This window comes from Periplaneta americana, chromosome 9 (genome assembly GCF_040183065.1).
Source record: "Periplaneta americana isolate PAMFEO1 chromosome 9, P.americana_PAMFEO1_priV1, whole genome shotgun sequence".
NCBI classification, from domain to species: domain Eukaryota; kingdom Metazoa; phylum Arthropoda; class Insecta; order Blattodea; family Blattidae; genus Periplaneta; species Periplaneta americana.
In genome coordinates this window covers 56,802,493-56,827,599 of record NC_091125.1, presented here as the reverse complement: position 1 = coordinate 56,827,599, position 25,107 = coordinate 56,802,493, and the positions used below count along the sequence as shown (strand labels likewise).

The window sequence follows — 25,107 nt, the reverse complement described above, 5'->3', positions numbered from 1 at the left end:
GAAAGAAAACGAAAGTAGTTGTACTGTATATACATATAACTCATGTTACAGATGTTGATACATGATTAAATAGTAAGCAATTGAATTATGCAAAATATCGGCGGTGTTAAAAACATCAATTATAATTTGATTGTGAATGAAGATGAAGATATATCATAGATTTAAAATTTACGAAGGATAAAATGTATTAAAGTACTATATAATTAGTGTAACACTATGTTACAAGTTGATAAGTCTTGTGTTTTATATTGACAATTAATCATTATCAAGAATATATGCTTTTGGCTTCTGCTGTGATGTAGTATGTGTACGCTTGGCTTTAGACATGAATATTCTATCTGATATTAATGCATGCTAAAAATAGTTGTCATTGGTGGTTTGTTGTAATCATGGTTAACAGGAACTGTATGTATAGATGCTTTGTGTATATGTGCGTCTATTTGTTTGCAGATGTGTATTGCTCGGTGGTTTAAAGCGTACTTTCATAGCAAATAAACATTTGCAAAGAGATATGTCTTATGATTGAACTTTTATATATATATATATATATATATATATATATATATATATATATATATATATATATTTGTACTATAGTATGGATGAGATTCAAGAATTTGTGAATTTTTGGACACAGATTATTTAAAATCGGTGGTTTGAGATGTTCCCAACTGTATAGCCCCTTGCTGACGGCAATAAAGTGTTGATGGACTTAATTAAAGAACATTTAGTAATCTTGCAGCAGAAGAAAAAAACTTGTTTATCTGTTCCCATCAGAATATTTGCTTGTTAGCCAAATTAAAAACTCTTACATCTTTCCGACAATACTGTGAGCTGGATGGAATCATACCTGCATGACCGCCAACAATGCGTTTCTGACGACAATCGGTCTTTTTCTTGTCGATCCACGAAAGGGGAAATTAACAAGACTCAGTTCTCGGTCCGCTACTCTTTTCAATTTATGTCAATGACGTCTCAGTGAACATAGTACATTGTCGCTACCATCTATTGTATAATAATGCTGATGATCTCCAACTCTATGTACATTTCCGACCTGATACATGAAATGATTCTACCCACAAATTAAACAGCGATCTCATTTCAGTCTCGACATGAGTCAGCAGATTCGTACTTAGATTTTAATACAGTCAAGACTCGGGTCATAATCATCAGAGCCGAAAGACTGCTGAATTCTTTGAACGAAAGTCAAATTTCGGCCATTACGCTTAATAATATTGAAATTACCTACTCACCTATCGTGAAAAATTTAGGAATATATTTTGATAACAAATTAAGTTGGAATTACCAAGTAAAGGACACTTGTAAAAAAATCTACTCTTCTATTCACTCGTTAAGCCAGTTCAAACATTTCTATCCAGCGCCACTGAAACAAACATTAGTTCAAACACTCGTAACGCTGCACTTTGACTATTGTGACGTGTTGTTCACTGACTTATGCACCGAATTCTCGAGTAAATTACATGTGCATAACAAGTGCATAATATATATGTAAAATGTCCGACGATACGATCATATTTTATTATTTTTCGAATCTTTATCGTGACTCCGACTAAACGACAGCAAAACTTTACACTGTCTGTTTCTTGTAGGCTATTTAAAATTCACTGGTCAACAACCTTTTGCGCCAGACGTAAAACTAACAAATTCTTACTAATTTCGACATCTTGAATTCAAAAATAACAAGCAAAATGTTCCATCAGTTCGGGTTTTCGAGATGCACAATATAATTCATTTTATGTGCATTCTGTTTAAAAATCACCGTATTTCGTGTGTAACTGTACTTTGTCTTACAAATGTGACGACCCATTATGTGAAAACAATATTAGTATAAGTAGGCCACTATGTTAGAAGCACTTGTAGAAACGGAAATTATTTTATCGCCCTTTTACGAGTCTATTTGGAGGGGGGGGGGACAGGTTCAAGGTATGAATTCGCTTGACTTTACATGCTTTTTCTTGAGATATGCATTTCTTTCACTGTGAGTTTTAATGACATTACTGTAGTTTATATTTTGCAATAGACCACCTTGTCAAAACGACTTCTAGAAGCGGAAATTGTTTTATTGCCTTTTTTGGTTCCATTTGGAGGGGGAGAAACAAATTCGCTGTATGAAATCGCTTCAGTTTACTGGGAGATTTCCGTGGTGTTAGTATTCTGTGTAAGAAGTGTATTTCTTTAAAGTGTGCTTTAATGATAATATTCAAATTACAAATGGTTTATTTGTGCGGATGTGAAGGTTATAGCATTGCTTCTTGGAATGCAATTAGGCTACACAAAATTTTGCTGCTTTCTGTGCGAATGGGACAGTCGCGTTCGAGGTAAGCATTATAAAATAAAACGATAATCATTAGAGCCAGGGAAGAGAAATATTATACATTATGTACCTAAAAGTAAAATAATTTTACCCCCTTCACACATTAAGTTAGGGTTAATAAAGAATTTTGTTAAAGGGATGAATCATAAAACTGAAGCATTTAAACATATCCAAGGAAAATTTCCTGCTATTAGTTACCCTTAAATAAAACAGGCAGTTTTCAATGGACCACAAATTAGAGAAATAATGAAGGACAATCACTTCGAATCTTTGTTGGAAGGAAAAGAGAAAGCTTGAGTTGCATTCAAGGAAAAATATTACATTTTATGGGTAACCGTAGAAGTGAGAACTATGAAGAACTAGTGCAAAATTTACTGTTGGCTTATGAAACTACAGTATGGGTTGTAACATGTGCATGAAAATTCACTTCCTTCACTTCCATCTTTACTTTTTCCACGAGAATTGTGACGATTTCAGTGATGACCATTGTGAGCGTTTTCATCAAGACATTTCAAATATGGAAAAAAGATACCAAGGACAGTGGAGTACCAATATGCTAGCAGACTATTGTTGGACTACTTTATCTCATTATTTATCTGATGCCCAGTATAAAAGAGAATGCAAAAAAAAGAAAGCTGTAATCTATTGAACAGTGAATATTTAACCTTATTGTCATTATTTTGAATAGATATAAATTCGAAAATTTCTCAAAACCCATAACCAACAACTGTTTTTTTATCATATTCGTATTCAGGAAGCTCAAATTATATAGAAAACGTGTATCACATGCCCAGCGCAAAAAATTAAAATTTGTTACGCAGTATGTATTATGTGTACCTCAGCCCCAAGTTACCTGTCGTCTCGTCTCATGTATTCATGTTCCAATTTTAACCTAAATACTCGATCTCAGATCACCTGCACATCGAGTATACCTCATCATAACACTTCACGATACTCTTCATCATTCACAGTTTCAATTTCTCGTCATTGGAACTCCCTACTTCATACCTTAAGGGGCTGTCAAACATTGACTACTTTCAAAAGTCGGTTGTCAAATAGACTACTTAGACTATGATCTTTCTTAAAATATAATTTTTGTAATATATGATTTTTATTTTCAATATATACATTTTCTCTATTATTTTAATAAGTAGTTCGATTCACATTGTTGCAGTATTGTTTGAGACTTAGAATTAGATGTAACTAAACTTGTCTTAATTTTGCTGTTATTATTATTATTATTATTATTATTATTATTATTATTATTATTATTATTATTATTATTACATACTTACAAATGGCTTTTAAGGAAACAGCAGGTTCATTGCCGCCCTCGCATTAGCCCGCCATCGGTCCCTATCCTGTGCAAGATTAATCCAGTGTCTACCATCATAACCCATCTCCCTCAAATCCATTTTAATATTATCCTCCCATCTACGTCTCGGCCTCCCTAAAGGTCTTTTGCCTTCCGGTCTCCCAACTAACACTCTATATGCATTTCTGGATTCGCCCATACGTGCTACATGCCCTGCCCATCTCAAACGTCTGGATTTAATGTTCCTAATTATGTCAAGTGAAGAATACAATGCATGCAGTTCTGCGTTGTGTAACTTTCTCCATTCTCCTGTAACTTCATCCCTCTTAGCCCCAAATATTTTCCTAAGAGCCTTATTCTCAAACACCCTTAATCTCCTTTCCTCTCTCAAAGTGAGAGTCCAAGTTTCATAACCATATAGAACGACAGGTAATATAACTGTTTTATAAATTCTAACTCTCAGATTTTTTGACAGCAGATTAGGTGACAAAAGCTTCTCAACCGAATAATCCATATTTATTCTGCGTTTAATTTCCTCCCGAGTGTCATTTATATTTGTTACTGTTGCTCCAATATATTTGAATTTTTCCACCTCTTCGAAGGATACATCTCCAATTTTTAAGTTTCCATTTCGTACAATATTCTGCTCACGAGACAAAATCATATACTTTGTCTTTTAGGGATTTACATCCAAACCCATCGCTTTACTTTCTTCAAGTAAAATTTCCGTGTTTTCCCTAATCATTTGTAGATTTTCACCTAACATATTCACGTCATCCGCACAGACAAGTAGCTGATGTAACCCGTTCAATTCCAAACCCCCTCTGTTATCCTGAACTTTCCTAATGGCATATTCTAGAGCGAAGTTAAAAAGTAAAGGTGATAGTGCATCTCCTTGCTTTAGCCCGCAGTGAATTGGAAAAGCATCAGATAGAAACTGGCCTATATGGACTCTGCTGTAAATTAAATTATTATTATTATTATTATTATTATTATTATTATTATTATTATTATTATTATTATTATTATTAATTGTGTATTGCTCCTATGTTGCTCTCTTTTTAAATTTGCTATTCTTCTTATAACGATTGAGTGGAAGAGAAGTCCCTACGGCCTTAACTGTGCCAGTAGAAATAAATAAATAAATAAATAAATAAATAAATAAATAAATAAATAAATAAATAAATAAATAAATAAATAAGTAAATTAAATTAAATTATTAAATATTCGTTAACACGTAAAATATTATTACCATTAATAGCAGTTCATTTCAGAACAAACAATGAAACTATATCAAATGTTGTAGTAAAAAGATAAAAATGAAAGACCAAAGTGCGGACACTAATTTCCACTTAATTTCAAAACAACCCAGAATTTCTGAAGATCTACATAAAATTTCAGTTTGATACCATAATTCTTTTTTGAGTTCTTTACCTGACATAATTAGGAACATAAAATCCAGACGTTTGCGATGGGCAGGACATGTAGCACGTATGGGCGAATCCAGAAATGCATATAGAGTGTTAGTTGGGAGGCCGGAGGGAAAAAGACCTTTGGGGAGGCCGAGACGTAGGTGGGAAGATAATATTAAAATGGATTTGAGGGAGGTGGGATATGATGGTAGAGACTGGATTAATCTTGCTCAGGATAGGGACCAATGGCGGGCTTATGTGAGGGCGGCAATGAACCTCCGGGTTCCTTAAAAGCCAGTAAGTAACTAAGTAAGTAAGTAATCTTTTTTGAGTGTGATTATTGAAGCAAAAGTATTATATCAGGGATGCAGAATTGACGAGAGAGGGGTGGAAGCATGGGGAAAGCCTTGGTTCCCCGTCCACAGTCCACCGGAATTGGATGACTTCTCTGTGTTCCGTAAGCAATCACGTAACACAGACAATGAATACAAATTCTCTCCCCTACGAATTCAATACCGCGTGGGGTGAAAGGAAGGGATGAGTAAAGTATTCCTGCTTGTGACTTACGCCACAATTGGCGCTCAGTTCTATAAGCCTGTATTATTTATTATGGAGTCGACCTGGTTGGCGAGCTGGTATAGCGCTGGCCTTCTATGCCCAAGGTTGCGGGTTCGATCTTGGGCCAGGTCGATGGCATTTAAGTGTGCTTAAATGCGACAGGCTCATATCAGTAGATTGACTGGCATGTAAAAGAACTCCTACGGGACAAGATTCCGGCACACCGGAGACCCTGATATAACCTCGGCAGTTGCGAGCGTCGTTAAATTAAACATAACATTAACATTTATTATGGAAATTCAGAGAAAATAACTTATCCCAATTGTATAAGTTATATCGATTGGATAAGATCCATATTTTATAAATGGGTATTACATTAAATTCGTCAGAGGTAGCTGCCAGATATGAAATGGATATGGATAGCATTATGAAAACTACTTTGGTTTTAGGAAAATTGAATATTTTAGTTATATTATGGAGAAAGAAGTAAATGATATTAGAAAGAAAAGTAAATTATTACATATTTTCACAGTACAAAAATAAAATTTAATTGCCTAATAAAATTATCAGAATATTGTGTAAGGAGATCTTACTTAAATTGGGAATGGTACGAAATCGAATTGTTGTTGTTTAGTCATCTGTCCGAAGACAGGTCTGAACCTCATAGGTGATACCAACAATACACCACTTATGAGGCCACTAGGCCAGGAGATAATGTGGTAGGGTAACTTGTTCCTTTCCCTCTGCATTGCATACATCACCGATTAGCTACATTTTACACTAATCAGACTTCAGATGCATACAAACAATTATTGTTCTTCCTCTGACACATATCGTCAAGTTAGATGCACTGCCTGATAATAGATGTACAGTAGTGGCAAAAAAAAAAAAACCGGACCGATTCTTGTAGCTGATTTCAAAGCCTTGTTCACTCCAGAGCACGATAGACTGGTAACTAAGACTTTCGTGGTTCGAATCCTGCCTGGGAAGGAAATTTTATTTTGTTTCTTATTCAAATTTATTCCCAATTCTTTTCGATTCCTGGTAAAATTCATGTTCTGGGAATAATAAGTTAATTGAGTAGTAAAATATCGCTGCAATCGAAAAGTATTGGGAATAACTTTGAATAAGGAACAAAAAAAGTTTCCTTCCCAGGCAGGATTCTAACCACGAATGTTTGAGTTACCATTCTATCGTGCTCTGGAGTGAACAAGGCTCTGAAATCAGCTACAAGAGTCGATCCGGTTTTTTTTGCCACTACTGTACATATTAGCCAGAACCTCTATCAGAGGTAGAAATCGGATTAATGAATTTAAATTCAATATGAAAAATTATAAATGAGAGGAGCAGTGAGATAGCTAGATATTAACTTGAGGTCATTAATTAATTATAGCCTATAGGAATGAAAACCTTATGGGGACGAAAATAATACATTTCAAAAGAGTTGATTGCAGGAGAGAATGGACAGGTTTAGCAATGTGTCAGTTAGGAAAGAGGAAACTCTAAGAATGATATAATATGTACTGCATTGTCTGCAGACAGAAAGTGGACTCTACGTGACAAGGATATTATTTATTGAAGAGTCAATGATAAAATTAAATGTGAAACTACGTTATAATAAAGTATTTAGTTCACTAAAAAATAGGAACTTGAAGAAAATAGGAAAATTTGTATATATAGTGAAGAATAAATTGGAAGATTAAGTTATAAGCATAAAATGGAGATATAATAAGGGTAAAATAACTTATTATTTTTCCATATTATAATAATAACAAGTCCTTAAATCTAAAAGTGTGTTAAATTGAACTTGGATCACAAGGGTTACTTAGGATGAATTATTATTATTATTATTATTATTATTATGTTACGCCTCATGTTTTACGTTTTTTATTCGTATGTATGCAGATGCAGCAAGCTAGGAAGTTACCTGATTTGCGCACGCGCACACAACTGTTTCCTACCACTACCCATCTAAAGATTCAACCCTCTTCAATGTAATAATTGCTAAGAAAGTGTGATTCCAGCGTTCGTATAATGAATAGATATGATATTTTTGGAGGTTAATCTTTCAGGTAACGTGACTGTACACACACACGTTCACCTATAGTGGGATCCCATTCAACATAGGGCGTTTAGAACAGCAATAACGTATGCACCAACTGTATGAATTTCTGTTTTTCCCGCAATATATTCCTTACAATGCCCTCTATTATCACAGGAAGAATGACTGGTTCATACGTCTTGTAGGAAGGTGAAAAATGCTATTCAAATACATGGTATGTAGTTCTTACAGTATTCTTTGGAACGAGGTATAATTATGAGAATAGCAATGGCGTATGCGCCAGCGTGTCCCTTTAAATCCACTGTTCTACCACAGAATGATGCATTTAAATTTGCTCATCTTTAACACGCATGATGTTTAAAATAATGAAACGGTAACTATTAAAAAATTCTCGTATATCTTACAAAATCATACCAGTAATTAAATTTATATCATACATTTTCTATCAACCGTTACATTTTCCATCCGGTTCTTACTGTGAAGTGTTTATTTCTGTAAGGTAGGTTTGACAATATTAATGCCAACTCACTTACAGTATTAGTTGTTTTAATGTGTTTATATATTTAATGTGGTCCCTCAGTCAACCAGCATTGCAAACGCGATGTTTATTTTTTCCAGTAGGCCTATTGTCCACAGATTTATTGTCTCTTCATGCAGAAGAAAACTAGAAACGTGATGTTTGTTAGATTCCCTAATCTCTCATCCCTCATGTGACCAATTTATCGCCTCTTTCTCAATAAGCAGACTTAAACATGATGTTTATTCTTTCCAGTATGAGTTACCCCTCATCTCAATCTTCTTGTAACAGTAGGGTTTCTTTCAGTCTTCTCTAGCTCTCTTACTGAGAAGTATATAGACGTACTGTGTTTAGTTTCTTAAAGTTGCATTTGTAACAGAGCTAAATAATGCGTGAAACAAGTGGTGCACCATCTCCTCCTAGGATCGCTCAATACAGGAATCAAAGTGGGAAGCTAGTGTAAGCAAAACGATGCAATTCTAGGAGAAAAATATGTAAGTGCAAAGACAAAGAAAGTTGTGAAGGCAAGAACAATATGGGCTCCCTGTAGATGTGGTTGCTTTGATAAAGTAGGAAGTGATAAAATAGAATCTATATTTAATGAATTCTGGAAAATTGGGGATTATGAAATGCAAAATGGTTATTTAAACAACTTAATGACGAGTGTGAATGTAAAAAGAATACGCATTAAGGACAGGCCCTCTCATAGGTTGGTTACTGTGGAATACAAGGTGCTCTTCTAAGGTATTTCTTACAGTGTTTGTGCTGTCGCTTTTAGGAACATGCATGGTTTAACTGAAAGATGATTACGTAATGTACATGTTAAGGTGAGAGCAACAGGCTAACAGGCTGTTTAACCCTAGAAAGCTAACGTTCTAGAACAGGAACATTAAAGCTAAGGCACAGTCATTTTGACGACAATTTTTTCTTGCCTTGGAGGAAGAGGTTTATTTGTATTTTATAATTGCTAATGTAATACATTTGTTCCTTACAGTATTAAAACATACAAAATATTCCTACCTCTCTTAACGTCCATCTTTACATTCAAAACAGCATATTGTTTGGTGTTCACCACATACTGCTCTGGAACACTTGTAGCAAAATACTTTCGTCACTCTCCTTCTCTTGCTTGGACAGAAGGCGCAGATCTTGAGTTTTCTTGATTCCTGGGCTTCTGGTTCATCCACAGGCATGTTCACATGAAGTATTTCTGCCATTGACAAACGTAGCAAGCGCGGTAAGTTGCGCATTCCAAGGCGATGTGTCACCATGAATTTATAAGTGCAGAGCGATGTTTCTTTCCAAACTGACGCCTAGTCAATGGTTTTTCTTTATTGATGATCTTGTTGTGTGTGAGCGATATTGTTCACTAGAGCGATATTGACGCAGAGCGGCCGTCTTCTTGTCTTTCTGCTGCAAGTCGTCTGATTGCACATTTGGTCTAATGTGTCCACTGCGCCTTTTGTTGAGTTGTAAAATTCGATGATGTCCGGTTTTTTGGAAGTTGGGTTAATGGATGCTGTGTCGTGGGTTGTCGAAAGCAGCAACACTACATTGTTTGGTTTTGTTTTGTAGGATACAAGAGTTTTTTCTTGGTCGAATCCCACTTTCCTAGTCATATTGTTGAGTAACTCGGGTAGAATTTCCCGCTTATTTTTGCGTCGAGTGCCCACTATTGTCAAATTATAGGGAGTTTCCAGGAGCTCAGATGCTAGTGGAATCGACGTGAACAAGTTGTCCATTGTTATGTTGCGGTTGGTTAAATAAACACTCTTGGTGAGGGCCTTCTGTAGAGTTTTCTTCTGTAGATGCTATTATATGACGAATTACACTTCAGAATATTAAGACGTACGAGTTTCAGTACCTACATAGAGAGATAGAAGGAATATTTGTAAACTTTACAGATAAAAGACAGTAAAACAAAACATATAACTTCCGCCGAGCAGTCCAATATACTTACGATAAAGCTAATGCTTCGTCAGAATGATTATGCAGAACCAATAAAGAAATAACAACACAACAATTAAACACAACTGATATCACTCTCGCCGTAGCTCAAGACCAACTGAAGGTACATAAGCCGCCAAGCGCCTCAGATGGTGAGATGGTAGCTTTCTAGGGTTAAATAGAGACTAACGTGGACATCAGAAAAAGATAAGGAAATTACCTGAATCTACGCGAGCAAAATTAATAGAATACATCAAGAGTTTACCTGCTGTGTCAAGTCATTACAGTAAAGCAAAGAGCCAAATACGAAGGAAGTATTTGGCCCCAGAGTTGAATGTTTCAAAACTGTACGATCTTTACAGTGACCGGTTAATTGAACATTACCCTAATGAACAGTCTGTGAAGGAATCATTTTATCGACATATATATTTAATAAAGAGTTTAATCTTGGCTTTACGCCACCTATGTCAGACACTTGCAATTTCTGTGATAAAGTCAAGTACAAAATTCAAAATCTAAATGAAATCCGTGATGCAGAAGAAATAAAAAAAATCGAACGCACATAAAATGTTGCATGGCAAAAGAGCAAAAATTGCCCATGCTCTTATCAAAAACTTTGTAGGTAGTGAAAATCCTTCAGCTTTTGCAATATCAATAGATTTACAACAGGCTTTACCAACCCCTAAGATCGACTCTGGAATTCAATACTACAAAAGAAAATTATGGACATATAATTTTGGAATTTATAACATAGTAACAGGAAAGGCCTCAACGTACATTTGGGATGAGACTGTGAGCAAGAAAGCTTCATTTGAGATAGCAAGTTACTCAATGCATTACATTGAAAACAACATCCCACCACATGTAAATGTGCTTCACATTTTTTAGTGACAACTGCAGCGATCAAAATGAAAATCTCAATACGATACTTACCTGCCTACGTAACATTCATTCGGGGCGGTTCAAAGAAAATAGAACATTTATGGTGACAGGCCATTCTTATTTACCCTGTGACCGTGATTTTGGCAATATTGAAATCTATCTCAAGAGAAGGGAAGTATTTGCAAGCATTCGCTATGTCAAACTCATTAAAATATGTAGAAAATCCAACTCATTTGATGTAGTCATGATGAATTGGGAAGATTTCAGGACTGTAGATATATTTCAGTCTCACATAAAAAGCAACTAATAAAGGGATCTAAATTTTCTGAGGGAAGAGTTTTTGTTTTCTCAGAAGAATTCAAGATGGGCTTCGGCATTAAGTCTGCCTACAATATGGACACACCTTACTGGGTAACATTACAAAAGAATCAATGCAATGCTTATGATCCCATTCAATTTCATCTATCAAAAGGTTTTTTTCCGAACAAGTACAATAAACCTTTTGCATTATTACGAGAAAAGCGTGAAGATATTCAGGAACTTCCAAATTACATCCCCCCATCTTATCGCCGATATTTCGGTGCTATAATTAGTGGACAACAAGATGAAAAGCTAACATACGTGGCCATAGGAGAAGACGACAGCGGCCTTGATTATTGAATACTTCACTAATACACTTGGCACAGTTTATTATGGTATGTAAAGAGAAATGTTTAACTTAAACGCTGTTGTTATTATTATTATTATTATTATTATTATTATTATTATTATTATTATTATTATCATCAGCAGCAGCAACAGCAGCAGTAGTAGTAGTAGTAGTAGTAGTAGTAGTAGTAGTAGTAGTAGTATTGGTAGTTGTAGTGGTGGTGGTGGTGGTGGTGGTGGTGGTAGGTTTATTTTATTAGCATGGATATCTATAGTGGCGCATATGCCACTCAGATGTAAGCAACTAACCGATTCATTAAACTTCAAACGCATTTTACGAGAAAGAGGAGTTTGGCGCATACATCATTGTTATTCACACGCCTCATTATATACTACCTCTCCTCTCGCGGCAACTTCCTACATTGCGGACACTGTAGATACACATATGTGCATGTAAAAATGTGTATATGAACGTAAAATTTTTCATCATGCATTCGTTAAAATTTTTCATCATGCATTCGTTAACTGAGTTTAGAATGTCGTTGTATTATGTTGAATGTAACTGTAAGTTTCTTTAGGTAAGATGTTAGTTTTCCTCATGTGACAGAACTTTCCTTCTAAGTGACAACTTTTGTCAGTTGTCAAACGTTTCCTATGTAAACTTATTAGGTAAAGTGAAATGTGTATGTAGTAGTGTCAAGCCTGGAGATGAAAGAAGCTTATTACAGTATATTTATTTTAGTCTACAGCCATAAACGTGTTCATTTGTTGCGTCGCTTGTTTCCTGTGAACAGGCGCTCGATTTCCTCGAGGGTCTTTCCCTCCGTCTCGGGCAGCTGGAAGTACAAGTACACGAAGCAGATGCCGTTGGTGGAGCCGAAGAACCAGAACGATCCGTACAGCTGAAGAGCGTTATTCATGCCCAGGAAAGTCTTGGCAGCCAGGAAGGACATGATGTAGAAGGAGGCAGCCGCCATGCTACCAACAACGCCCCTCGTCCTGCACAAATGTTCATTTAACTAATTTAGTACATAATTTAACAATAATTCTCAGCATTCGTAAATATTCAACATCAGTAAATGAGGTTTCGATTGTTTTGTTTCATTAATATTAATATATCACAAATTTATTTTCGGCATGTATGATAATATGTTTTTAGAACTTGAGAAGAAAAGAACTTGAAATATATAATCCTGTATTTTTATATACTGTAGAAGAAATGATAATGAATTGAAAATAAAATTATTTGAAACAATTAATGCTAAATTTCTTGACATTCAAAATAGACTCCTATGTTTGAAAAGGACTAGAAAATATTTATCCTAGATTTCTCCAACTTAACCTATCTAAGATAATATCGATGGTGTTTAGGTAAAATGGCTTAACTCTCATTCTTTTAAATTTGACTTTTTTGTGTAATTAGTTAAAATTTAATTAGGAGCTACATAATGTGGAGATATGAGTTTGACAGTTATGTTTACATTCCTTCATATTAGTTAACTGATAATGATGTATTAAAGTTTGATTTTTGTTGTTGCTGAAAAAATTTTCTTTTGTGGGATAAACCGTTCTATCTAAACACCATCGGTATTATAGAAGTTATAAGAAAGGAATAAGGATTGTCATTCTTGACTTTCTTGTAGTTTATATTATGTGGCATGGTTATTAGAGATGGAGAAGTTAGGGATTAGATACAGATAATCCGAGACTCCCTCGATAAAGATAAAGTGATACTGTGACTATAAATTCAGGGAAATAATATTGGAGTTTTAAGGCACAGATAAAATTATAAATTATGATTAGAAAATTGAGATTAAACGCTTGTAAATAGTTAATTATAGACTTTTACGCGATTACGTGTTAACATCGCTGTAATAAATGAGAGAAAATGAATAATATTTCTTCCTATTTTTATAATCTTCCAGGATGGATACAGACTGGGACATTTAAAGTTAACCTTAGTTAGACAAGCAAGAGATACTATTGTTCATTGCACAGAAATGGTGCAAAGACAGAGACAGTCTATATACATTATGTCCCATATTTATATAAATAAGGTAAATCCTTGACATAAATATACGAATTTACTTAGTGGCACAAAAAGGAAACGAAAGATATAATTATATAAATTTATAATTACTGTGTCCATTTTGTTTCATGTTTCTGAAATCTGGATCTCAAGGACACAAAAAGAAAAAAAAAAACAAATTGTAACATGAAATGAGGTCTTTAAGGAACATTCCAGGATTGAGCTAGTAGTTAAGAAAAAAATTGTTATATCTGTAAAGAAATAAGTATATTGAGATTAACAGATAAAATGTACATAACAAAATTTCGAAGGATATTTTGAATAAATTACTGAAGAACGTATTGCGAAATTTTTATCAGCAGTAATGTCACTAGAGGTTTTGATTTATCTAGAGAAAATCAAAACTCGATTACACGACTAGAAGGAAGTATATAAAGATTTGAAGAAATAAAGTACTCTAATACAATAACATATTAAATGACTTACTAAAATTCTATTTCACAATGTTAGCTTCACCAAAATGTTTGAACGGAGCTGCTATTTTCCGATGACTGTTAATGCAGTAAAGAAATAACGATCACAAAGCACGTTTTATAGTACCGTAAAGAATTATCAGTTTCAAATGTTGGCAAACAAAAACAAATGATAGGAAGGTGATAAAACAGAATAAAGTATATAAAGATTAGAAGAAATGAAATACTCTAATACAATAAAATAGGTATTGACTTACTAAAATTCTATTTCACTAATGTTAGCTTCACCAAACGTGGGAATATTTCGCGTCGGTGTAGGGAGGCCTTTACGTATACAGAAGGAAACTTTTACGAACGACATTCCCTAGCTACATGCCCCTTTTTACCATAATGAAAACATGCGACACTTTCACCTACTGAGAACACAGCACGATGTCCCATATCATGCTTATTTCCTGTGTGTTCAATATTATCTACCGCTACAGCTAACAGTACCGCGTCCTCGACATTGCAATGCGCACTTGACGTCCTACTTCGCCTTTTTGGCCTGCAACATACAGGCTAATAATCGTCGGTCAGCTTCTACTGTGAGGATTCTGCGTTCTTCGCCTTACATTTGCGTAATCATTTGCTCGGGGAATTCTACCATTTTAACTTATAGTATCTAGCTAATCATTCTTATTCAATGTGGAATTCCCAAGAAACTAGTTCGACTAATTAAAATGTGTCTCAATGAAACTTACAGCAGAGTCCGTATAGGCCAGCTTCAGTCTGATGCTTTTCCAATTCACTGCGGGCTAAAGCAAAGATTTGCGCGGTCACCTTTACTTTTTAACTTCGCTCTAGAATCTGCCATTAGGAAAGTTCAGGATAAGGGAGAGGGTTTGGAATTAAACGGGTTACATCAGCTTCTTTTCTTTTCGGATGACATGAATATGTTCAGAGAAAATCCACAAACGATTAGGGGAAACATCGGAATTTTACTTGAAGCAAGTAAAGTGATAGATTTGGAAGTAAATCCTGAAAAGAAAAAGTAAATGATTATGGCTCGTGACCACAATACTGTACGAAATGGAAATATAAAAATTGGAGATTTATCCTTCGAAGAGGTGGAAAAATTCAAATATCTTGGAGAAACAATAACAAATATAATGACACTCGGGAGGAAATTAAACGCAGGATAAATATGAGAAATGCCTGTTATTATTCGGTTGAGAAGCTTTTGTCATCTAGTCCACTGTCAAAAAATCTTAAAGTTAGAATTTATAAAACAATTATATTAGCGGTTGTTCTGTAGAGTTGTAAAACTTGAACTCTCACTTTGAGAGAGGAACAGAGGTTAAGAGTGTTTGAGGAAAATATTTGGGGCTAAGAGAGGTGCAGTTACATGAGAACGGAGAAAGTTACACAACGCAGAACTGCACGCATTATATTCTTCACCTGACATAATTAGGAACATTAAATCCAGACATTTGAGATGGGCAAGACACGTAGCACGTACGGGCGAATCCAGAAATGCATATAGAATGTTAATTGGGAGTCCTGAGGGAAAAATACCTTTTGGGGAGGCCGAGACGTAGATGGGAGGATAATATTAAAATGGATTTGAGGGATTTGGGATATGATTGTAGAGACTGAATTAATCTTGCACAGATAGAGATCGATGGCGGGCTTATGTGAGGTCGGCAATGAATCTGCGGGTTATTTAAAAACCATATATAAGTAGCCTAAGTAAGGAAGGAAGTAAGTATCTAGCTAACACTGGGTCACTTATAACACAAAGTAAACGACACTTCACTTCACTCGCGTACATGCACAATCACAAAATATAGACAACCAATTAAACATATTAGGGTATTGCACTTAAATAACACCGTAAAGGTGTAGAATTTTAACTTAACTAACAATAGAGCTCATCACTGTAGATGACTGGTTTCTGTTCTGGGAACTTTATGAATAAATTACGAATAACTCATGTTCTTGGGAGGGCCTCGGGAAAACCATGTACTTATCTTTGAGAAAATTGCGAGTTATATCCGAGAAAATTGCGGGTAATTCCAATTCTGAAAACCAAATCTTGTCGTGCCATGAAGAGGGCGGATGGGGTTCGAGCGGTGAGCACTGTGTTCATTATCTCTGATTATACCCCGATTATACTCAATGTTATACTAATACGGATTCTGACACCACTATTGCAATCAATGGAATTATTAAGGATTAAGATGAGAATTCCTATTTGGTAATAACTTGAGGTTGTTCGTAATTTATTTAGAAGTTTGCTCTTCTAGAAACTGAAGTCTAGTTCACGACAACACAAGATTTATTTAGACTAAGTTTGGAACTTGAAGTACATGAAAATATGATAATTTCTACTTACAATAAATTGTTGGCCTGATGTTTCTATCCATTGGAGACTGCAGTTTCTCGCCTGATGCCATAGTTACTGCCCTATCTCGAAGTGCGGCCATCTGGCTTCTGACTTCATCAAGTCGAACCTCCCGTCGGGGATCGAACTGACTGGTCGCCTCCTAACCGACTGACTACTGGCTGTCGACTGTCTGTTGAGCCATCGCGGTCTCTATCTTCACATCCGAAAAAACCACCTTCCAACGCCTACTTGGGGAAGGGGTGGGTGAGAGAAGTCAAAGGGCTTATGTGCCGGTTTGACCCGAACTAAGATATTTCTGTCAATGATATACAAATGAGAATTTATAGTGGAAAGAACATCTTAAGGGTCTTAAACAAATTACAATCACGTGATCAATGGCGTAAATTTTAATTAGGCCAATAGTTTCATACAGTTATGCCTTTTGGGTGTTGCTTATTAGATATGATTAGTAATCCTCCTTGCAGGGGCTCGAAGTCACGCGCTATTGTATGTTTACTAACATAGATTCACGTGGAGAGACAAGTACTTTTCCATACGCTGTTCACACGCTGAATTGCTGACAGGAGAGAACTCACGGCTAACGCTGGGAAGCAGACTGAACAGCTCGGATGTCACTTCATCCGGTCTGTCGCTGTCATTGCGAAGATTGTAAGTGATGTTCGTAGCCAGCAAGTACAAATATCATTAGATTCAATAAATGAATAAAATAACACAACCCCCCAAAAAAATTGTCATACCTCCGCGATAAAAGTAGGTGATTCTTAACGAAAAACTTGCGCTGATTTTGAAAATCGCCATAGAAATCTCCTATCACGTCAAGTTAAAAAGATATAAACACATTTAGAATATCGTTTGAGCGGTTTCCGATTAAATATTATGTTAGATTAATTATATATCTTGATTACACTACTTTTAACACTGTATCACTTAGGAAAGTCACACAGGAAAGTCTTACCATACATATTCCGTTAGATTAATTCTTATGATATAATGATATATTCATGCTAGGTTAAGATTAATACACAAATGTAGTTTTATCTGCATGCATTGTACCATATTAAAGGGAACATACCTGTAACTTTGCTCAAAAGTGTTTGGTAGTATGTGATTTTCTCTTGTACTCCTGCCTGCTCTCCCTCAAGAAACCAACAGTAATCCCCCATTATTGCTGGTTCCTTACGACCTTGGTACCTCTTCTCCATGTTGGAACTGTCTTGATGAAACCGTTTCTTTTGTTCATCACTAACATCATCCAGATTTTCCGGAAAAATGTTTAGGTGTGAATGAAGGAAATGGATTTTCAAAGACATTCGACAACCCATGTTTTTGTTTTATTTCAAGAAATTTGACATCAAAGTTTTATAGTTTTCTTTTTTTGTGTTTCCAAGAAAACCACGCACAACACTTTTAAATGATTGTGAAGTTACTAATTCAACCGTTTGTAAATTTTTCTCAATCATTTCGTCCTCCATGACTTTTCTGATTTGAGGTCCAATAAAAAGCCTTTCTTTCAATTTTGCTTATGTTAACTGAGGAAATATGCAAATCCACTACCGTCCTTGTTGAGTGCCTTAACAAAATTCTGCATCAGTCTAGTCTTATGTCTAAGGGAAGAAGAAGAATCTTATCAGGCTGAACCATTGATGTTTCTTTTACATTACTTTCCACCGGAACATATTCCTGCCGCTTGTCCCACTGTTATATCACATTATAACTATGAAGTAACACTGTTTTCAAGCTAAATTAAGATGAATTTATATACAATTGCCAGTCATCTGGATTATGCTGAATTCCTAGTTCACTCATTAAAACATCAATGTCTACACAGAAACACATATTCTCCTCCATAGCAAAATATTTTTCAAATGTCTGATATCTATTTCGAAATTCTGTAATTTTTGTACCAGGTGCAAGTAATTTCCATTGTTGTAGCCTAGAACCTAGAAGTTCAGATTTCTTTCGACAAATTTAAGTCACGTGCCAAATCATTCAAGTCTACTTGCTCTACAAAATGTATTTCACTTTCAGGATTATATGGTTGAAAGTCAGGATCGTTTGAAGTAGAGGCCTCTGGCTATGGGGACAACTCAGACCGGAGACCACTATTTCCTTCATCATTACTAACACTACTCCATGTCTTAGGGGATATAGGTACAGACAATTCCTCGCTATGTGGAACAGATCGCATGGCAGAAATTATATCTGGCTACTGAATAACGTGTTTACTTTTCCTAGACATGCTAGATATATTTTTCATGCAGAAGAAACAATCATTAATAAGATTTGATAGTTCTCGCCACACCATAGGTACAGAAAGTGGGAACGCTTAGAGTCTGTCACGTAACCACAATCTAAGATTTTTCGTACAAGTGATACAACGTAGATGAGGTGACCATTGCTTTTCCTGGTCACCAATTTTACACCCGAAGTATGAAGTATATGCACGTTTAGTGATGTTATAATTTTTGTCCTCTGATTTTTGGAAATAAACCGTCCACAAACGTAACAAAAATTATCCGAATTATTTCTGCACTTCCGATGTGTACTAGTTCTTTGTATTGCACAACTAAAACACTCAATTACTTCTAAAAAAATACACTAAGTGAAAAAGAAACTTCACAATATACTACACTGCTGTCAACATCCACAATGAGACTGACAATTCTTATCACAGGTGGAGTACGCGTATTTTAAACTGGTAGGCGACATCACCACCATCCAGGCAGTATATTCAGCCTCCGGTTGACATAATGCATTGTCCTGAAAGGAATGAGAGAAGCTATTTCTCCAAATATTTTTATTTACCGACAAATTTCTGTTCTGTTTTTAGTAAGCAGAAATGCGAATAACTAAGTTCCAACACGTTTTATGCAAGAAATAATATTACTTTACAACCATCTCTACCTGGCCAGTTTTAGTTTTGCTGGAGGTATTCTCATTATTGTCTGCTTTCTTTGTATAGAAACTTTAACTTCTTCAGCAGAAAGGAAAACTGGTCACTTGTCACCCTTAAGTAATTATTGTTAACTGCAACTATCTTACATAATTAACTTTTTCAGAAGAGTATGTTAGGCTCCCTGAATTCTCTTCATTCATGTGTAGAATTGTGACAAATGAAATCCTGAAGAAAACTTATTTCAACCGAATTATAAAAGAATTATCTGCAAAGAAGATTTGCAAATGTTTATGTTGAACACTTGATTAACAATAAATATAAATAATTCATGGTAATTTCACAATGTGTGTCTGTGTTATCCTTGACAGTATGATTTACCAACCAAGTATCAGTTTTATGTTGAAATTCTTTTTCCAAGTTCAAGACATGTTGTGTTGCCCGAACGTTTGTAATGATTAATCTTTGCTATACACGAGGTTTTTTAAAGGTCAAAATACTCATTTTGTTTGAGGCATTAATAAATGTAAGTTTATAGATAATTTGCATTTCTACTTTTATGAATGGTTGTATAGGCAGGGCCCAGTGCATTCTTTTGCCCTGAGGCCTATAATGCCGTTAAGACGACCCTGCGTGCACGTCACCACTTCCGGAGGTGTACACACTCACCGATGCATCACTTCCAGACTGCCGTCACTCGGGACTTGACATAGCTTACTAAACGACACATCACCTGGTGACATCGTGTACAGTCATGCATTTTGTCGAGACATTCGCGATGCGTAGTAGGGGAACAACGCGTCCGTGGAGGGGGTAGGCATAGAAGGGAAGGTCGGGCGTGTGTCTGCGGAGTTCAATGCAAAGGCTAACCCGTTCCCCTATAATTCGTAAGTACTGTGCTCCAACCACGAGAAAGTCTTTCCGGAATGAAACGCAGGGGGAGAGGGGTGATGCTGTGAATGAATGTTGATGTCATAAGGTCACACACGTGGGCACTCTTATCTCTATTGGCTAGCTCTCACAGCACAAACAATAACATTGACATACACATGTTTATACTACCCTAGTTACAAAATTAGATCACTGTTAATCTCCTGGTCTTTTAATCTCTCCATACATATGCAGAAGAGCGCATGGTTTTTAAACTGACGTTATAACGATAATATTGTCTATCTACTTCGCTCCAATAGATGACGCAATAGTAAGCACAATCCATTCACGGTTGATCTCCTGGTTGGAGAACAGTAGATTCATCCTATTTCGTGCGCAGCTGTGCACGTAGTAGTAGCAAAATGCATGCCTAGCGCTCCATTAACTATGACGCCTTTCGAAAATGTGTTGTAAATCCGTAATTATGAATGTGATTCCATTAATTTATTTACATTTTTTGTTCCAAAAAACCTCAGGTATCACCTCCATAAAATGGGGGGAAAGCTTCGCGAATCACCCTGTATATACAGTATAACGGGAAATCTCGGTTCCCAAGTTATAATTGGATAACGTTATGTGGTGATATATTTGTGTATATATGTCTTGAATTATTTAAATATTATAATGTATTCGCGTATGTATTCGACACGCTTGCTTCGAGCCCACATGATATCTTACCCGTAAATGACGTTCACGGCGGACTACTTAAGAGTTTTCTTCAATATACAGTACTTACTTATGGCTTTTAAGGAACCAGGAGGTTCATTGCCGCCCCCACATAAGCCCGTCATCGGTCCCTATCCTGAGCAAGATTAATCCAGTCTCTGCAATCATTTCTGGATTCGCCCACACTTGCTACATGTTATACCCATCTCAAACGTCTAGATGTAATGTTCCTAATTATGTCAGGTGATTTTGGTTTCTCGTAACAAGCTGTTTTTTTTTTACCGTGATGGGTTGTTAGCCCTTCACACAAACCGCAAGCTGGAGGACCAACCCTTATCGGCTGTCCGAGACTGCTTATTCAATACATTCGCAGCTATTTCTTCAATATAACGAATCTTTATTAACAAATTGTACCAAAACCTTTAAATCATAGTAGCTGGCTTAAATCTGAATGTCCACACCTGTGGAGTAACGGTTAGTGCTTCTGGCCGCGAAACCAGGCGGCCGGGTTGGAGTCCCAGTCGGGGTAAATTACCTGGTTGAGGTTTTTTCCGGGGGTTCCCCAAATTGAATATGAAAAAATGGTGGGTAACAATCGGGTTGGACCCCGGAATCAATTCACCGACATTATCACCTTAATTTTATTCAGACGTTATACAATCTACTAAAAATATCTGAATACAGATGGAAAAACTCGCATTTAGGCGTACTTGCATATTTCACTTACAATGTTATGTGTAGATCCAACTCTTGCAGTCTGAGCGTTGCAAGAGACTGTAGATGAGAAGTGAGCGAAAATTGTTGAATTTTTCAGTTATATTACGACAATGTGTAAAACGTTGCTTATTGAATAAAATAGTATACATAGGTAGAAAGCTCTTGATGTACGCTTCAATTTACACACAGATTTGTGTTTATATTTTGCAGGTATTATGTTATTGGCATGTAATGATGTAACGTGCCAGTATGTCTTATTGGGTACATTTTGTGACTAACGCATGGTCGTAGATAAATGATACTCAATGTTTAAAGAACAGTAAAGCACACTGCTTCAATTATTTCAGCAAAAAATCAAAATGAAGTTTCACCTATCTCATGAAGCAACAGGAATTACAATGCCGGGTGAATAAAAGGTAAGGGGACAAACTTCATTAAGTGATTTCTGTTAGGAAAAAGAACAAAAAAAAAAGTTAATATCAACATGTGTCCGGAAATGGACGGTGAGTCTGCAATAAAGCAATTAGTACCGGTACATTACATTATACATTACATGGTAATAATTTCATCCATGTTACAATGTTATAACAGATCTTCAAAGTGGTTTTCATTGGATGCAATGCAAGCGTCCACACTTGGCACCATGGATTGCCTCACTCTTTCTAATGTTCCAGCCTGTAGCCGAATAGCGTCACAACCTACACGGACACACTCTTCAAGGGTCTCCAAATCAAGAACTGGCTCAGCACAGACAATACTTTTCAGTTGACCCCACAAAAAAAGAATGAAAAGAGTTTAAGTTCGGTGATCGAAGTGGCCAGGCGCAAGGACCTCCTCGCCCTATCCATCTTCTGGGGAAGATGTTGAGGTGCTGAACAGTCATGCGGAAGTGGGCTAGTGCTCCATCATAATCAGCCACATTATCTGTCGTATTGCCAAAGGCACATTCTCCAGAAAAAGAGGCAGAGTGATCTTCAGGAATTCCAGATACGTTTGTCCACCAAGACGTTGCGGAAAAACAAATGGTCCATGTAGGTGCGTGCTTTTATGAGAGAATGATGTCGTTCATCAGTCCCATATACCGTCGCAAATATGCATTTCCGGACTTGTTCAAATTACGTTCTTTGTTCCTTTTCCTGTCAGGAACCACCTCCTGAAGTTTGTCCCCTTTACGTTTTATTCATCCTGTATAGACTGCTACCTGGCTTGAAGCACACAGCAGTACACGGCCGTTTGCTAGAATGGAAGCAGACAGAACACTGCTCGAGACTCAGTTTAGATGGACTTACACAATAAATATGTGAGATCCGAGGTTAAGGAAAAGAAGGCATAAGATACATAGACTCGCTGATCACACTTCTTTAATAGGACGGTATCAATACGATGACCGTGGTAAAGCAGTACAATGTGAAAGAAACTGAAAAAGCAACTCTCTTATATTTGTGGCAAATTGTAAGCGTGCATTGAGTCTCCATTTTACAAAACACATCTTCACATATCCGTGGTATAAAGAGCCCATGCATTATCTTCTACGAAATTCGAATCTCGGCTTATACATAGACTACTGTACAGAGCATCGAAACTGCATCTTCTCCGTTGCATACACCTCGATTGGCAAGTAAAGACTTCGTTTTTAAAAGTAAAATTGGAGATGAAAGAGATAAAACTACAAGTGAATTGTCAGTTTCGACAGTGCATTGAGTCTGAGACTTCTCGAAGAATACTGAGACCACTTTTTGATAAGAAGACGGTGAAGTCATTTGTTCATTTGCTGCGTCGTTTGTTGTTGGCGAACAGACGCTCAATCTCCTCGAGGGACTTGCCCTCCGTCTCGGGCAGTTGAAAGAATAGGTACACAAAACATACGCAGTTGATGGCGCAGAAGAACCAGAAACATCCGTAGAGGTGCATAGCGTGCTCGGTGGCAAGGTACGTCTTGGAGGCTAAAAACCCCACCAGGTACATGGCCGCTGCAGCCACGCCTTCCGCTACACCCCGCGCTCTGCAAACAGTTTAAGAATCACATGCATTAATTTTTTATTATAAATTACATTGTAGTCTCTAAGGGGTTAAGGAAATATACAGGTATGAACCTTCTCTTGGGAAATTAACTTAGGTATCCAGGATCATCATCATCATCATCATCATCATCATCATCATCGTCATCATCCTGCACTCTATTAGACCAGGTGTTTCGTTAAGGCACACAAAATGAAATCGTCAGTTACACGTTTTAAAGGTAGTCTGAGTTTTCTTCTTCCTCCGGTTCGATAATTTAAAATTTGTATAGGTGAGGAGGCAAGACCTGAAAAAAAATGAGCTGTTACAAAAAGAATTTGTTTCGTTATGGTTAATATTAGACTATACGAATCTCCTGATAAGGAATTTCATCTCAGACTAAAACTTATCTTCCCCTTCCATACCCATTGGTGACGTAGCCATGGCACGTGACAAGGTCACAGGACAGTTCTTGGCTCATCTACTGTAGAAGGATTCTGTCGTCATACCTTCTAAATATATATTGTATCCAATTTTTCTTTCGTAATTTCTAATTCTTCCTAGAATAGACGTACTGAATTTTAATTATTACATAATTTATTTATTTATTTGATGGTCTAACAAAGTGTATTCAGCTGTTTTCCTAGAAAAATTCACTTGTAAATATTTAACCTCGTTATTTCTTTTATTTTAAAATACGTGTTTTCCGATAAGTTGCTAGTTACACTTCTTAAATTTTCTTTTCAGCAGTTAGCGTAAGGAATGTTATACGTCCCTGCACAACCATCAACACTGAATAATTACAGTATTGTCATTCTTCTGTCTGTAAAGAAAAAGAAAAATAATAATGCGAAACGTTTATGCGATTAATACTCGAGAAGTCTGGTCACACTTTCTGTTAATAAGGTGACATTAACTACAGTAAGTCATGGATAACTGAAATTTTGATGTATTTAAAAGAACATATTTTCGAACAAGATAGCCGTTATAAAACGTGAAGGGGAATCGAATGTGACATCATTCATTCATAGTGTTCTGTCCAAGGGCAGGTCTTTCATTGCAATCCCAGCATTCTCCAATCTTTCCTATTTTCTGCCTTCCTCTTAGTCTCTGCACATGATCCATATATTTTAATGTCATCTCTATTATCTAATACCTTCCTCTGCCCCGAAATCTTCTCCCGTTCACCATTCCTTCCAGTGCATCCTTCAGTAGGCAGTTTCTTCTCAGTCAGTGACCCATCCTATTAATTTATCTGTTCCTGATCAGTTTCAGCATCATTCTCTCTTTATCACTCTTTCCAACACAGCTCTGTTTCTTATTCTGTCTGTCCATT

At 36.2% G+C, this 25,107-nt stretch overlaps 2 protein-coding genes across 3 annotated transcripts in view; both read right to left on the bottom strand.

The window, feature by feature from the left end:
• Positions 1-25,107, bottom strand: part of LOC138705947 (facilitated trehalose transporter Tret1-like) — a 256,949-nt gene that overhangs the window by 67,040 nt on the left and 164,802 nt on the right. The window lies entirely within an intron of this gene.
• Positions 23,118-25,107, bottom strand: part of LOC138705650 (facilitated trehalose transporter Tret1-like) — a 46,324-nt gene continuing 44,334 nt past the window's right edge. For both annotated transcript variants that reach the window (XM_069834237.1, XM_069834238.1), the window contains one exon: positions 23,118-23,775. In XM_069834237.1, the coding sequence (XP_069690338.1) occupies positions 23,538-23,775 (238 nt within the window). In that variant the 3' untranslated portion in view covers positions 23,118-23,537. The remainder of the gene's footprint in view (positions 23,776-25,107) is intronic.